This window comes from Pungitius pungitius, chromosome 5 (genome assembly GCF_949316345.1).
Source record: "Pungitius pungitius chromosome 5, fPunPun2.1, whole genome shotgun sequence".
Classification (NCBI taxonomy): domain Eukaryota; kingdom Metazoa; phylum Chordata; class Actinopteri; order Perciformes; family Gasterosteidae; genus Pungitius; species Pungitius pungitius.
In genome coordinates, this window is record NC_084904.1 from 1790084 (window position 1) to 1804380 (window position 14297).

The 14297-nt window shown below is 43.1% G+C and overlaps 1 protein-coding gene across 3 annotated transcripts in view; it reads left to right on the plus strand.

Moving 5' to 3' along the window:
* The window catches only part of grid2 (glutamate receptor, ionotropic, delta 2), a 301762-nt gene that overhangs the window by 270707 nt on the left and 16758 nt on the right, over positions 1 to 14297 (plus strand). For all 3 annotated transcript variants that reach the window (XR_009956209.1, XM_037481965.2, XM_037481966.2), the window contains exon 14: positions 9644 to 9810. Coding sequence is in view for 2 of the 3 variants with exons in the window: in XM_037481965.2 (XP_037337862.2) it covers positions 9644 to 9810 (167 nt within the window). In the remaining variant the exon portion in view is untranslated. The remainder of the gene's footprint in view (positions 1 to 9643; positions 9811 to 14297) is intronic.

The window sequence follows — 14297 nt, forward strand, 5'->3', positions numbered from 1 at the left end:
GACAGATCTCATTGACATTGTTTCACTTGGAGCCGCATTTCCAGGCCCTACCGGTGAATTTTCTAAAGTCCAAATCATTTTAGGATAAATAGCAACTCGGTAAAGAGTGACTTGGTTTAATTACCCCCGGGAGTCGATGGCGCTGCAGTGACTGATGGTGTGAGAACACTCGTGCACCGGAATCTGTTGCTGTAGAAGCATCTGAGTGTATCAGTCATCATTTTCTCTCCTTGCCTTCATAAGCATATCTTTCCCATGGTTCCAATTAAATTTCCTCCAAATCCGATTGTCTATATATATAGATATATAGTGAAGCCTCAATAGAAATCAGTCTCAAAAGGTGCTTTGTGGGGCACATGGAGAATCCATCTGCAGTATGTGCCATTATTTTTCTCTAGCAATTATTCCTGGGGTGTGTGTGCAAGGCCTTTGACAACGTATCATTTGGCACACACACTTACCACTGAAACCACTGCTAATGAACTTAATCAAGCAGGGCTGGCAGCTTCTTAGTAGTGGGTCAAACTATGGGACCTGCATTTAGTCAAGCCTATTCATTAGCAAAACTGCTTTGGAAGCAGAGATGTTAAATGGTAGAAGACATCCGGGTCCCTGCCTTGAATCTAGGGCTGCTGGGGGTTAACCGCATTCACGCTGACGTGTCTGCAGTTATCTGTAATACTCTTGTGATCAACGCAGACTCTTGTTTAGTCACAAGACCATGATTCATCCGTGTGAAACGTGCCTTCCAAATCAGGATCAAGCAGTTGGTTCTAGTGGATGATTTCATTTATCTAAGCTGGTCTTTCTCACAAGGGTTTAATTGCAAAATGTAAGTGTCGACAATCATCGATGACCCATGTTCCCTTAAGGAGAGAAAGGGTTTAAGTCGAGTGCATAGACTGTTGAAGTGGTTGACAGTCGCAGTTAAGACGGTCACAAAGCAGATCTCCTCCCAAGGGTGTCTGGTCTCACTCGCCTTGACTTGCTGTGGAGCTCAGTAATCTGGAACGACCTTGACGTCAGTCACTGATCCTCCACATTCAGAGGAGCAAGGTGGTAGACACGGTTCACTCCTTTAGTGCGTCCACAAAACTCAATTGAGTGGAGGGGCACAAAAGGCTCACTTCAATTGGAGGAGGAACTGATCAGCAGAAGTGGATTAAAGACCGACAGACTGACGGACGGATGGATGGAATGGAACAGGGAACGGACGGATGATGGATGGGAGGATGGATGGATGGAGGAACAGACAGGCGGGCATTGTGTCTGGGTAAAACCATATAAAACAGATCCTTTGCATATAGTTTAGGGCAGGGGTGTCAAACTCATTTCGGGTAAGGGGCCACAGGTCCACTTTGATGTCACGCGGGCTGTACCAGTCGAGGGGGGGGGGGGGGGGGGGGGGGTGCGGTCGATGGGGATAGCGCGCCGGCATTTTCCGAGCGGGCGATGCTGCCTGGAGGAGGAACGCATGCGCTCACTCACTCAGGAGTGCGACACCCAGTGGAGCCTTTAGGAATAGCAGCAACTTTTATAGAAATGCAATTTACGTTGTTCTGTCATTTTTACTGGACCCCCCCGGTGGACCACTGGTTTGACACCCCTGGCTTAGGGTGTATTGCTCCCTTTAAGAGCAAAAACTACTACATACTAAGTGATGTCATTTCCGCAAGTTGCAAAATATGCAAATAGAGGTGCTATCTAGTGATTGTGAACGCTCTCATGACTTCCATGTTTTGAAGGTAGCTTTTTATCGTAATAATGCATATGTGCTCTGTGCGAAATACAGCTTAACATGGACGAAAGCTGCATCGTGAAGTTGTTTGCAAAGTAAAGACAAACCTTTTTCAATTGGTTCTTGGTTAGAATTTATTTTCAAACGTCTTGCAGATCTCAATTAAATCTGTGATTTTTGCGACTTTCCGTGTTTGTATTCAGAAAGTATTTTAAAGCAGATGCCCTCATCTAAGAGACAAAGAATATTTATACCTCATTACGTTTTCAGTGCCCAGCTCCTTGTTTTATGGTCAATTCACTTTGTTGCTTACATATATACAAATTCATATAATTGGTAGATCAACAGTTTTGCTTGTATTTATTGGGGATGTGTGACTCCCCCCCCCCCCCCCCCCCCCCCCCCTGTGGCTGCTTTGTTGCTTAACAAGGGAGCAGCAGGCAGCGTATGAGCCCTCCGCTGGTGTCTTGCACCCCGAGCCATCGCCTCTGTGTGCAAGGCAAACCGATTTAGGAAACAAGTACATGCGACCACATCGAGAAAAAAAAAAAAAACAGAATGTCACACTTTTCAGAGGCAAGCAAATGTAACGGAAGACTTCATTATGAAAAGTACAGTTGAACAAAGGGAAGATGAAAAGGAAACACAGAGAAATAATCATTTTTCTGCCAGATCCTATTAAGGGTGGCATCTTAGTCTTGGCTCAGTGATCCGTCCCGGATGATCCGTCTTGCCAACATCTGTCTCCAATTACTTCTCTCTTCCACTATCGCATCTCTCATCGGCTTAACGGGGTCTGAGCAAAGATTTGCATACAGCGCGGCAATAAGCGATTAATTTCTCCTTTTTTCGCTCCTCCTTCCTGGAGAAACAAAGACGGCTAATGACAGCTGAGGGTAATTAAACGACAGAGAAAACAAAGAGGGAGTGAAGAAGTTGTCATGTTGCGTCCCAGGGGACGGAGGCAACTGTTGCCACTAGAGCAAACAGTCGGACAGAACGCCTCGTGAGGGATTGATGCCACCTGCTTGCCATGCGTTCATCGGCTGAGATTTAGCCATCGGGCGTCTTTGTGTGTTCTCCTTCTCCGAAGAGGGTTGTGATTGATCAGTGATCGTTGAGAGACGATTTGACTTGGTATGGGAGAGGATAGTTCTGCACTGAGCTACAAACCGGACAACGAAAGTGTAAGTCGATGGAATACTGGTTCATAGTTAATAGTGCATTCACTATTTCCCAATTCAAAAACGTGTCCTCTGTTCTACAAGAGCATGAAACAGAGTTTAAGTAAATATTTCATGTGTGCATGAACTCGATCCTCTTGATAATTGGCTGATATTTCATGTGATGTTTCCGTTCATTTCATTTGATGCCGTGCGCCTTATTGAATCCAGGGGTATCGCAACGATTCCTTTTTTAAGAACCACTGTCCTGAGATGACCGGTCTTCATTTGCATGGACGAGGAGGTGCCGCCTCCGTCTCCTGTGGCCTGATTGATTCGCCTGCACCTAATCTTATCTTGACTCAGACATCAACGTATCTTTAAGAAGCCTTCCGGTGCAGGCCGGGGGGGTGGGGGTGGGGGGGGGAAATATCTGGCTGAGGAGCGGCCTCTCAACGCGAAACGCCTGCAGATTTTTCAAATGAGCCCCGATCTGAAGGGACCCGTGTGATGCAAGTCAAAAGAAAGACGGTGTGAACGGGCAGGGAGGGGACCGAACAAGAAGGAGAGACAGCTTGTGGCTGAGTGGGGAGGACGCCGAGGGTACAGTCGAGCTTGTCTCTGCGCTCTTGCTTTTGTCCCACATCAACCACTCGGACTTCTCTAAATCAAAACATCTTAAGTCAAAGGACAGTGATGCAAGTAAGCATGGGTGCAGATTGTGCAGGGCCTATATGCCGCTGGGGGACAGTTAAACATACTCGACTGTCTGTGCACAAACATCAATCTGCTGACGTTTATGTTTTAGGCATCTGGGTCATGTGATCTCAAAGCAGATGTATTTCTTTTTAAAACTGATGACTTCACGGGCAGATTAAAAATGGGGATTAAGATGGACTTTTTGCCTTTGGGGGGGGAAAATGATATGCTGTAACCACAAATCCTCGTGGGCTACATAAAGCGCAACAACAAAATAATGCATGAACACAGAAATGTTCTTTATTATGGCTGTGAGTCCTAATACAAAGTTTTTAGTCTGCAGCCTCTTCATCAGCGTATTCCCGACAGAACAACGCGCTGAAACATTTCACATCCATTGCTTAAAGGCTAAACACTGAACATTTAGAAAACTGACTTCACACTCTGGGGCAATGTGTTATGAGACATTTTAAGAGTGTTTGTAATCTAAATTAGTTATTTATGGATGAGAAGAAAAAAAAACGATGCTTTTTAAAAATATTTAAACTTATATTTATAATTTAAACTTAAAATTTAAGCAAGATGAAGAATCGACTACTCATTCTGCATGTTGGGCGCCCTTTAACAGACCCCTCTGAGGGAGGGAGGGAGGGAGGGGGGGGGAGTCTGAGTTGGACTGAACCCTGGAGTGGTTTTAGTCGTTTTGAAGTCTGAGCATCGCTAGACTCTGAAGCCAAACTGTTTGAACCGTGGATGAGACAGAAGGCCCCCCCCCCCCCCCCCGGAACCGGCCTAGACGCTCACTGAGCTCAAACAATTTGAAAATAACGCCCGGAGAGGCTTGTACATCTGAACGTGTGAGTCGTACGTATGTGTGGTTTTCTTTCAGCTCCCCCTCCACCTGTTATGTCCATGCGTGCATTCATCTGGCTGACCGAGGAGGAGGGGGGGGGGGGGGGGGCACCTATTTTTTTCAGAAAGTTTTTCTCTTGGTAAATTCAGACTTTGTGAACAGCGCTGTTGATCTGGAGTTTTCTGTTTATCGTTGTGTTTCAACGATGCAAAGTAACCGAAACACGGCGTTCATGGCTAATGACCTGATGATTAAAGTCAGTGAAAGATTGCAGACTTGGTGACATTTAAAAAAATAAATAAATGTGAAGCATAAGAAAATACTCTTATTTTTGTAAACCTTTTGGTGGTCTTTCTAGTAGCTCATGTACTCGGATCAGACACATCATGTCTCACTGTCAAAACTGGAGAAGTCAAACTTATCTGAAATAGCATTTCAGATCTTTAGTTAAATTTAAATTGAATCGCACAGTTCACATTTTGTTTAACTTCCCCCGTACTTCATTATCTAAAATTTAAATAATTTGTGGCTCCAAATGAAATGTGGATCGTATATTTCCTTTGCTTGATTTTTGTGCTTTATAATTGCACTGATAAGCTCATTTCCCAAAGCTACTACCTTAAGTATTTTTGGGGAGGGAAATACATTTCCACTACTACAAAGTTGCAGTTGTAGTTATTACAGATTATGTTAACATTTCTTTCAAAAGACGTTCTGTGTTTTACAAGAATATTGTAACTACTATAACTACTAATTATAAATACTATAAAATGACTAATTAGTTTTGTTTCGACAATTTCCTATTCACTGTTTTTCGGCCCCTTTGCTTTGCAAAATAAAAACACTGATCAACGCAAACAGTGATACAGCATCTCTCCTCCCATCTGAGGAGGACTGGGAATTAAAAAAGAATGTGAGTGACGCTTGTACGACTTTATTTGAGTGATTATGGGTGTTAGCGTGTCCTCTATGTCACATTCACGAGGGGGAAAAACAAGGTCCAATGCAGTGATTAGGATTCATTGGTGGCTGTTTGACGGCGTGTTCGTTTGCTTTGGGTCGGTGTTCCGATGGGATTGTGTCGGATTACGATTGTTGCCAAAGTGTCTGTCGGCGTTTTCCCGAGGAAAATAGCTTCCGATAATTACCCCGGCACAACTGGAGTCACAACACTGGACGCAGGACAGAAGTAAAAGTGTGTTCATGTGCGTGCTGTGTGGGTCACACGAGGGACGCGTGGTGTTGGCGATGTGGCCGTTAGTGTTGAGTTAGGGAGCGACGTGTTGCTGCAAGTACATGGTATCCTGATGTCACAGCACAGACTCTTACAAGCAGCTTAAACTGAATGCATTTATTTAAAATGAGCTTTTTGAAATGCAAAACGGACGTAGATGGGGGGTGTCCATGAGGATTCTATTTTTGGGTTGGTTGATTGAGGCCTTTGTTGGAGGCAACAACAAGCTGTTCTGTTCTATTATCAGACCCCCCCCCCCTTCTCCTGCTGACAAATAGCAGACATTTTTAGATTTGATCATGGCAACTGATGCAACAGCCATCTATTTAGCAAGACAAAAGAGACATTTGTTTGAAAATCCATCAGTTTGGCTGAGACAAAAATGTTCAAGTATGTTGTTTTGTGGCTTGACCTTAAGCAAACTAAACTGAACTGTGTATAGTTTCTATCACAGTGTAACTTTTTTGCAATGTAGTGTAAATTACACAGCGTAACAATAACATATTGTATGAGCCTCCTTAAGTTGTATATAAGGAAATACAGATTAAGTGTTTTCAGTTCTGCCTCTAAAATAACTGTAATAAGTGATGATGTTATTGTGGGTAATATAAAGCGTATGCAGCATGTTATATAGTTAAATATGAAGAGGAACGTTGTTTAACACAGATGAAATCAGATTATAATCCAAGATAATGGTGGTCTGTCGTTGATCTCTGTCCGTATTCTGGAATCCGTTCCTCCTTCTCCAAAACACAGGCTTCCGAGCCCAAGACCCCTGATTCAGTATGTGCACTGTGCTAATGTGTTAACTGGAAATGTCAAGTAAAATAGACCTTGAATCGCACATTGGACAAGATTCATGTTATCCATCAGCATTTGAACAGTTGTTGTGACATCTTGCACCTTTCGTTAAGTTATATGATTTGAACTGAGGCCAATCGAATGTCTTCCACATGGCTCCAGTTAGGAAACAAAGTTTGAACACTTATTCCATCCTCAGCAGAAGCCTGGCGAGACGCATCGCATGTTCATCCTTTGTGTTTCAATGGCTTCTTCTGAGTAGTGGGAGTGGAAACACAGAGACTCAATCGCCGGGTGTTCAAGGAGCCCTTTAAAGAGTTTAACGTGGATACTTCCACCGTCATTTGGAGCCCATTGCCAGGCTACACTATAAATGTAAATGCAGCCTGTGCCGCATATAAAGCTGCCTCGGCCAGATAATCCTTAGAAGTCCTTAACAGACCGGAGAGCTCATCCATCTTGTTTGCCGGTGACCTTACATTTCCGACTGCGACAAATGCCAGTTAGAGTTAAAGTGTCAACCCTCCCTCTTTGCTTTTCATCATTTGGACTTGGGCACGCTTCAGGCCTCAGGGAGATGAGCTATGGGTGTCACACAGTTGGAAGGCGTGGTGTTGTTAAAGGTTCCATATACAAGATGGGGAGCTTTTATATTTCCCCCCTCGACGGCTCTCGGCGTGGGGGTTGCTGAGCGCGCGGCTCGTATCAAACAGCCCTAGTGGCGAGTTCCCGGGGGGGTTCCAGGAGTTGAAATGCTTCTGTGGCGACGCAGAGAGCGCATGCACCAACGTATGCTAAAAAGCAGTAGCCAGAAGCTCTGAATATCAGCTTAAACGCCTGTAAATACAACTAAATACTTTCTGGTAATTAATTAGCTGATATTAAAGTGATGCTTTGCATGTGGAGGAAATCAAGAGCTCCCTGTTTACAGGTCAGTAGCCTCCGTTCATGAAACACAGCTGCAGGCAAGACCAGTTCCTCTCACAAGCTCCAGCATCCTTTGCATTCGGGTTTTTTTGAGATTTTTTCATTGCTGTAATAATTTATTCATCGACTCTAAGTTAACTGGACGCTTGAAGAAGTCCCATTGTGATGTAAAGACTGGTACAAACTGATCCCCCATCAGATACTAGTGAAGATGTTTAAATCTCTTTTGTTCATTCTAATTTATTTCTAAAGTTATTTCAGTGAAAATATAAGACATTTTTACAGGAGCACCTGCGTACTCAGCCCTTTATTTCCCATTATTTTGTCCTTTGTGTTAGTTATAATTTCATAATAATTTCTCCACTCTTTCTGTCTCTTGCATTGCATTATATAAACTAATGTTTTTTTTGGTTCTTAATGTGATCTCGCTTTTTATATAAAGATTGATGAAGAGTGAATAATAAATAATTCAAGTCGCAATTATTTTCTTTCCCTATTCAGTTTCCTCTAAAATGGCTCATGAATCAGTGTAAACACATTAATCGCACTCCGTCCTTGCCTCTGAAAGGCATCAACACATTCAGGCTTTTAGAGCCATACGAGCTTTTTATGGTGTCCTGTCATCGTTTTGTTCCCTTAAAGGCTTTCAGGGATCTAGAGCTAAGCTCAAGTGTCACCTTAACATCAAATTTCAAAGGACAGGATTGGAAATTATTATCACTGTTAACTTGACTGACAGGCCTTTTATAATACAGGGACTTTTTAACAACTTTTATTATTTATTTTATTTCATCTGTTTTTTTTAGGACTGCTTTAAAGGGTATGTTTCCATCTATTTGATTTTACAAACACAGAAGAAAAAAGAATCATTATTCTGAATTGAGATAAAAGCGGACATTTTTATTGAGGCAAACTCAACAAATATTAAGAGTTTTACAAGTTGAAGCATCTTTGGTCTCTGACATAGACTGGAACTTAGTGGAATAGCTTTTGCCCCCCCCCCCCCCCCCCAAAAAAAGTAAATACGTGGTGTGTACACTTTTTGATCCATTGTGGGAATCTATACATTCAGCATTTACCATTTGAATATCAAAGGGTCATTTTAATGAGACTTCTGAGGTCACCACACACACACACACACACACACAGCACGCCTACACACTCAAATACAGAGAAGTCCTTATTACACAATGGTGAGCTGTAAAAAGCTGTCATCCACAAAGCCCACAATCTATCCAGTTCAAAAGCAAAGGTGAAAACCCATCAAATTATTTGAGAGAATAAATCACTCTCCACACCTTTTTAAGGTTGTAAAGAGCAGAAGGAGTCAATCTGATGACCTGCAGTGAATTATTATATGCACACAGTCACACACTTCAGAAGACCAGGGACTGTGAAATTACCCAATCAGAGGGTCTTGTCGGGTTCCCAGACATTAGTCATCACACATAGGCCAAGGTGACACACACACACACACAGCGAAGACAGAGGGTTTGAAATGTTCATGAAGCTCCACTAAAGTTAATGCCATACCAAATCCCATAAAATGTTTGGTATGAAGAACTGTGTGTGTGTGTGTGTGTGTGTGTGTGTGTGTGTGTGTGTGTTTGTGAGCATCTATTGGTCAATTGTCAGAAAAGGTGTCAGGATGTGAATAGCGCCACGTTGTTAATTCTCAGCTTTTTATTTTTTGGTGTGAAAATGACAATCGAATGTTACGGAGGAGCAACAGGCACCTTCACTTCCGTAACACGTCATCCTCTCATCGAGTCGCTTTGACCCTTTGACCCCCACATTCCTCTCAAGCTGCAAGCACACGCTTCACAACCACAAACATCTCCCTGCGAGGCCATGCACACAGAAGTGTAAAGCCAATCCAAGCCATGTACACGTGGTGGGCAAGAAAGGATGAGCCAACAAACCAGTGACACCACGTCCCGACGGTCTCGAGGGGGGGGGGTTGCTGCAAACAGTGATGAACTGAAGATGAAACGCAATTATGAAGCCGTCACACACCTCTCACACACACGTGTGACGACGTCATTCAAGGACGGCTCGATACACTGTTGTTGTGTCACAGGGTGAATGCAGCGACGGCAGATAATACAAAACCCTGCTCTGTTAACAGGACACAAAACGTCAACCTGCAAGTGTTGTTTGGGGGACCTGTTTCAATTAAACCTCTAAACCGCCTCTAAATGCAGGTTCTCCTCTCCCTTTCCTTTCAGGTGAAGTACGGGCGATTTGGCTTCGTGTGGGACGCAGCGGTGCTGGAGTACGTCGCCAACAACGACGAGGACTGCTTGTTCTACACGGTCAGCAGCAATGCACCGGACCGCGGGTACGGGATCGCCATGCAGCACGGCAGCCCCTACAGGGACATTTTCTCCCAGAGGTAAGAGCCCCAGTGAGCAACGTTCCTCACACATCAGAGGAGCCGCCATTTCCGTTTCGTGTCGTTCAGTCACGTTGGCTTCTGTTTTTTTGACGAAATGTCCCTTGCTTTTGAGAAAAGTTATGTAAAAAAAAAAAATCTGCATTCATATATTCTTCTTAGATGTGTGTTAGTTTGTATTGATCCAAACGACACCAGAATGGGGCACACATTGGGGGTTCTGCTGAATCAATGTATGTCGTGGACCAGGGAAATGAACAGAATGAATTGACTCGTTTGGCTATAAGTAAGCCTGGCAGACGCCACACAAAGGTCACTCGTGCATCTGTTCAGCTGCTGTTGTGTTGTGGTCCTTGGTGGATTGTTTGTATATCCTCAGATTGCAGGTTCTGCTGACTGCTTGCATGCCAACACATACTCTGCTTGCCTTTACTCGTCATCAAGCATGACGTCGTCAAATATCCGAGGCCGTCGTCGTGCCCTCGTAACTTATTTTTGTGTTGTTTTATGTGTTGTGTGTGGTGTGGGGCTTTAGTCGTTGGGTGTAAATGCGTGAACTCTAAAGGGTGTTCGGATGACTGGGCCTGCCAGGTTATGGCTCCACAGCCGGCGGAGCGTCACTCTCTTCCCTAACGTGGCTGTTATTAAAATAAACAAGCAATTAATTGACAGGCCATGTTTCCAATTCCCTTCCATTATTTCCGGGCCACTGTCACACTCTCGGGAAGGCGGTTTCAAGCCGTTTACTCTCGCTGCTTCCCAGGGCTCCCACAAAAACAGACACACAAATCATCAGGAGAAATAAATAATCACAGAGGTGTAATTGTTTTGTTTTTCCACGCTGTGATTTTTTTTTTTTTACTTTTTTTAACTTTTCATCCCGACATTCAGTACTATGCAGATTGATTAAGTAGCAGGAGGAGGTTGTATCCGTCCGTGCCGTGGTAACACAGAGGGACGGCTTGATTATCCGCAGTAGCCTGGTCCTGACATGTCTGGCAAATTGATGATTACAGCCGTCAATTTGTTCAAAACACAACAACAATGTGCTGACTTGGATGATCTTTTTTTTTTTTATCTTGCATCAACTTGAACACCCACCTGTGCTTTTGAACGTAATCACCTCAAACACACTCATCCAGCGTTGGAATACATCTGTTTCTGCACGGTTCCTATGTCGTGTGTGAGGAACAGAGCATTTCTTTGACTTTGATAGCAGCAACAAATATGGGGGCCGTTACATTTTCAGTCGAGCGCAATATCCGCCTGCAGCAAGACCCGTATCGTTGAGACGGCACCTTTCCCCAGTCTAGGACACTGTGGGTGTTAGTACGTTTTTTTTTTCTTCAAATGGCCCAGTCTGCAGTGTCTTTTTCTTGGATCCCATTCACGCGAAAGAAGTGACACGTGTCACAGGGAGGAGAGAGGGCCAAAGCCGGGACAAAACACATTAGACTTAAACGGACCATTTACAAAACAGCTGCTCAGCCTGCCTGACCCTTCGGTACGTGTGTCACATGCTAAACTCAGCGTGAAGATCCCATAGCTCCCCGTATCACTGTGCTCTGTCGGGCATTTCTTTTTCAATATTTACCACTGATTTCGAAATAATATTGACTACGTTCCCAGGTTGTTCAGTCTTTGTTGTATAGGAACATATTCCATGTGTAAGGTTTTCGATTCCGTTGCTCTGTGGGTTTCATAATATCATATTTTACAATTCTCAAATATGGTGACGTTGCCATCATGTGTTCCCTCATATAGCAAGTATTCTCCATGCATTAAACTCCAGAGCAACAACACAAAATGCATTTTACAAGCTCTCAGCGGGAATCAAGTCGATGCAGTACAGCATTGTCAACACATAACAATTAGTTTTCAAGTCATTGCTTGAAATGTTGAATAATAGAATAAACTGTTTATGAATATTCCAACAAGTTAGAGACGCTAAGGGTTTTGAATAGTTGTTCAATAATCAACCATTTACTTTAGTGTCTTTTTTTGTTGCGACCCCAATGAAATATCTTATGTAAATAAATCTTGATTAAAAGAAATTATACTCACGAGAAAATGAAATACCATAAAGACAACACAAAACGTGAGATGGTTATAATCCCAGATAACTAAAGATCCCAAAAGTCAGTGAATGTGTTCATTTCAGAGTAAATCTACAACCTCAGAGAACTGCCTACTTTGTACTTACTTGCAATAAAAGAACCAGTAAGTGCATTCTGCACACTTGAGCAGTGTTTACTGCCTGCGGGTCCCTGGAGGTATTAAGAGACATGAAAAAACAACTTATTTGCTTTGACACTTCTGGCAGAAAGAGAGAACGGAAATGTCTGTAGAAATAAGACGGACAGCTACAACCTCATCGTTTTCAACCTGTGTGTGTGTGTGTGTGTGTGTGTGTGTGTGTGTGTGTGTGTGTGTGTGTGTGTGTGTGTGTGTGTGTGTGTGTGGATCTAGGTGTATTTGCAGTGGACAGAAACCTGCAGATTTACCAGAGTCAAAAAACAGTGGCGTAAAGGAGCAGTTCGCTAATATAAACTGACAGCTACTGACAAGTTGTTTTGAAGTGCTGCTGAAGGGGCCAGATTGTGTGGGGGGGGGGAATAAGCCCTCTCTCCCAGGCATGCGTTATTTCTGTCCGTGAGCGTCTAAAGGCATTGATGTGAGCAGTTAAAATAGAAGATCTAATCCACGGCAGATGGACATCTCGAGGGTGCGGCAGTCCAGGACAGATAAGCTGCAGGCCAGACATTTTATTGCACATATTGAATACGATTACGTTTCACATTTGGATTGCAAAGATAGATGAGATGCCTCTTTGTACGTGAGGATGGTCAGGACCGCAGAATTCCAATCTTCTGTGTAGATGAAGGAGAAATTCAATGAAAGTACACGATAACGTCAGCGGTATTGGTTAGTATGATATCAGGAACATGCTATTGCTAATAAAGCTAACGGTGTGTGTTGTGTTCATCCTCACCTGGGAGATGGTATTTTACTACGCTGTGAGAGACTGGAACTTTCTGATGGCTCAGGTTTATTCTACATCGAGCTATTGCGAACCTTGAAGTGACATTTTATGAATCGTGGTGCCGAAATGTTTATGATAGAGGAAAAACCAAAATGGCACAATTGAAACGGTTAAAGCTGCTTTGCCCATAAAAATCTTATATTTTAGTCCCAGCAGAGGAGGGGCCCAACACCTGCTGTTAGCTCTCACAGATTAAAGGCAATTTTGAATCACCACTTTGCTACTTTACCAGTCAAAAGCTGCCAATACAGTTAATGTAATGTTCTTAGAAAAAAGCCTCTCTGATTGCCTCCATAATTACACTAATTTAACGTCTCTTTTTACATGAATCTTAAATAAATCTGGTCAGCTCGGTTTGAGGTTTACTTTTACATGTGGTGAGTTTTATGACTACACAGAGAAAACAATCTACCCACAGACTACAGCTAAGGACACAATTTACCCCTGGGGTTGAGTCAGCAGTTTAACTACACCATTTAATTTTAGTGTCATGAATAACAAAGCCTTTTCAGATAACTATCCCGAGTAGAGCTTTGCATTGAAAGTTTTTTAATTCATCACATTTGCCCGGTGCAAAAGGAGAAGCTCTCCCCTTAGAGAGCCCCTTTCTTTACTTTAGCTGACTTACATTTAGATTATTGTACTGTGTTGGAATAATAAATCAAACCCTGAGAGTGGGACATTTCATTTGAAAAGGTTTCAAACCCTTTGAAAGGAAAGTGACTTTTAGCTGTTCTGCTCTTGAGGGCCCGAACACATGACCATAATGGCATTATTATTATTACTCCTGTGCTTTCCATCACCAGAGAAGCTCAACGTCACTTCTACCATCTCAGGTTTTAAACAAACAGATTCATTTAGGTCTAAAACTGTCTGATTGTTGAGGCTCTTTGTAGTACCATAAAACGTGAGCTACATGAATAATAAAAATAAGGCTTGATCAAGGCTTCTACTAAAAAAGCCAAAAGCCGAAAAGCAAATAAATTATTCACCATCTCTGTGTCTCACACACACACACACACACACACACACTAATTCTAATTCCGAAGCCAACAATTTCCAATCCCTGGAAATCACTATCCATGGGGGAAAGTAATGCATTTTTGTCCAAGGGTGATAGGCAAAGAAAGACGAGTTTTCAGTGCGTGCACGTGTGTCTGAGGGTTTCTACAACATTCAAATTGTTCCACATGACAAAAAAAAAAAGTGATTTCTTGTCAGGTGTCAATCTAATATCTCTCTCACCTTAAAACTGTCACTCGCCTAGCGATCCATCACAGTAAAGACCAGCCCACACACTTAGTATATTCATTAAATCTTTATTAATCACGATTAATGGTGCGGATGTGGCTCCCTCTCTGTGTCTCTCTCCCGTCCCTCCCTCACCCTCCTAATGCGTTGATGACGGCTAATGACTGTTTGACTTCTGCGTGTTATTCATCAC